Source organism: Grus americana, chromosome 22 (assembly GCF_028858705.1).
Source record: "Grus americana isolate bGruAme1 chromosome 22, bGruAme1.mat, whole genome shotgun sequence".
Classification (NCBI taxonomy): Eukaryota; Metazoa; Chordata; class Aves; order Gruiformes; family Gruidae; genus Grus; species Grus americana.
Genome location: NC_072873.1, coordinates 7,816,750 through 7,819,428, shown reverse-complemented (window position 1 = coordinate 7,819,428; position 2,679 = coordinate 7,816,750). Strand labels below are relative to the sequence as shown.

Below are 2,679 nucleotides of genomic sequence, written 5' to 3'. Positions count from 1 at the left end.
CAGACATGGAGGCAGCTTGGATGTATCCCAGGAGGGCAATTGAACGCCTTCAGTAGGCAAGCTTCCTGGGATAGACTCTCCCTACCCATGGCGAGTCACACTCTAATTTTGGATTGTCCGTGTGTCAGCCTTTTGGCGTGAGGCCAAGCCAGGAGTGCGTGTTGTCTGCAAGCCCGTGACCCACACAGGGCTGAATTCCCCTGTGGCCAGGGCAGCTCCATCCCTGCCCAGGGAAAACCAGCCCCGAGCACTGGGCCGTACCCAAGTACACAGCTCCAGGCCAGGCCATTGTGCGTCCTGCAGGTCAGGGATCCAAGCCTTTGACCAAAGCACATGGTGTGGTGTGAGGAGACTGGTAGCAATAAGGTGCCGTCCCGAGACTCAACGCATCCCTCATGTTGTGAGGCAGGACCGAACTCCGCATGGCTTGTCGAGGAATTATGAGCTTTGGGATGGCATTTTCCTTCCGCTAGTGTGCTGGCGGCATTGGTAAGGGACCCCCAGAGACAGCCATGAGAGGGGACGGACTTTATCAAAGAAACCACCAAATGTCTCCCCAGAAGAAGAAGAAGAAGAAGAAGAAGAAGAAGAAGAAGAAGAAGAAGAGGAGGAGGAGGAGGAGGAGGAGGAGGAGGAGGAGGAGGAGGAGGAGGAGGAGGAGGAGGAGGAGGAGGAGGAGGAGGAGGAGGAGGAGGAGGAGGAGGAGGAGGAGGAGGAGGAGAAGTAGATTTCCTTGGGCAATGGCGTTTCAAACCAGCACCACAGCCCACCTGCCTTTGGAGGCCGTGGCCACTAACTGATGGCGCGAGCAGGGAGGCAGGCAGGGAGGGAGAAGGATGCGGCATGTCCTCAGTCACAGGAGCCTTTGGGCCCCCAGGAGAGGACTGCATTGGTGGGAAGACATGTGCGCCTTCCTGCACAGAGGGTTGTAAAGAGCCTCACCACATTTATTTCCCCTCACCTATGTCCTTTGTCTGCACATACCCCTCCAGCACTTGCAGGCACATCTTCTGCCTGCACTGGTATCATCCTGCCCGGGAATTTCTTGGGCCTCTCATCCCAATACTTCAAAAGAGCCTCCGTGGCCTAATGGTCATGTCAGAAATGAGGAAATGAAACGACCGCATTGACGGAAACCAAAACACAACCTGTGCCATTAGGGAGGATGTTTTGCTGTGGAGGTGAAGTCTGTTGGAAAATTACTGACCGCGTGCAGTGACTATGCGCCCGGGGCGGTGCAGGAGCAGTATAAAAGTGGGTCCTTCTCCTCACTCTCTCATCCACTCCTCTCGCCTCCACCTCCTTGGGAACAAGGTGACTCTGAAGCTCTTTCTTGTCTTCCTCAGCCGCCTCCTCCTCTTTCTCCTCTTCCTTTTCCTCCTCCTGTTTTGGGATTTCTCTGCCCATACCTGCCTCTTTGTGCAATGCTGGGTCTCGAAGCTGCTTTACTTGGGAGAGGGAAGGAAGCGGTATGTTTGGCATGGAGCGAGGTTATGGATTTGCTGAGATGTCTCCTGAGCTATGGGCTAGGTGGGGAGCTCCCTGGGCTTCGCTGCACTTGGCAGGGCTCTTTTGGGCTGAGGGTAAGGATGTCTGGAGGTGGTGGGGTGACAGGCTGCTCTTCAACCACCTGTTTTTCCCTGTCCTCTCTCCCAGGTTCACCTCCACCTCTGAGACATGTCCTGCTACAACCAGTGCCTGCCCTGCCAGCCCTGCGGCCCGACCCCGCTGGCCAACAGCTGCAACGAGCCCTGCGTCAGGCAGTGCCAGGACTCCACCGTCGTCATCCAGCCCTCCCCCGTGGTGGTGACCCTGCCCGGCCCCATCCTCAGCTCCTTCCCGCAGAGCACCGCCGTGGGATCCTCCACCTCCGCTGCCGTTGGCAGCATCCTCAGCTCTGAGGGAGTGCCCATCTCCTCCGGGGGCTTTGGCCTCTCCGGCTTCGGCCTCTCCGGCTTCGGCAGCCGCAACTGCGGCAGGAGGTGCCTCCCCTGCTAAAGCCGCTGGCGATGGTGCTGGAGAAGGGATCTACCTCATTTCCCTCTTTTGACTCATTAAATTCCGTTGCATCCCAGCCCACTCTCTCTGTCGTCCTTTCCGCTGCAGGTGCTCTCCCAAGATGGCCAGGGAGGCAGATGTTGCTCAGGGGCTGATTTTGGGAGGGGGTTTTTGGGGAGGGCTGTGCACTGATCGTCAAGACAGGCTTGCACTGAGTATGCTTGGTCGTGTGATCCTCTAGTTTCTAAATTGGTCTGCCTTTTCCGGACCGGATAGAATTACCCTACGTTTGACTACCAACCACTTGGCTGTGCACACCTTTTCTTTTTCCTTGGACAGCTCAACATTGTGATGCCAGTAGTCAGGAGGGAGTGTGGCATTGACAAGACATAGGCACTCCTAGCTTCCCCGGAGACGCCAGGAGAACCCATCCTAAGCACAGCATTCTCAAAGGGAGCGACACAGTGCAGTGGGCTGCCTTATCCTAGAACCATATCGTCATACAGTCGTAGAATGACGCTGGTTGCAAGAGACCTTTAACGATCGTCCAGTATAATCCCCCTGCCATGGGCGGGGACATCTGTCGCTACATCACATTACTCAAAGTTCCATCCCACCTAAACTTGAATACTTCCAGTGGTGGGAGATCCCATCCTTCTCTGGGAAACCTTTGCCAGTCTC

At 56.2% G+C, this 2,679-nt stretch overlaps 1 protein-coding gene across 1 annotated transcript; it reads left to right on the top strand.

Moving 5' to 3' along the window:
- Positions 1-1,677: 1,677 nt before the first annotated feature.
- Positions 1,678-1,998, top strand: LOC129195292 (feather keratin 1-like). Its single transcript, XM_054801099.1, has one exon. The coding sequence runs from the start codon at positions 1,678-1,680 to the stop codon at positions 1,996-1,998; it is 321 nt and encodes a 106-aa protein (XP_054657074.1).
- The last annotated feature ends 681 nt before the right edge of the window (positions 1,999-2,679 follow it).

What these genes read in the sequence shown, in the direction of transcription:
- LOC129195292 (XM_054801099.1), top strand. Translation starts at nt 1,678, where the DNA reads ATGTCCTGCTACAACCAGTGCCTGCCCTGCCAGCCCTGCGGCCCGACC.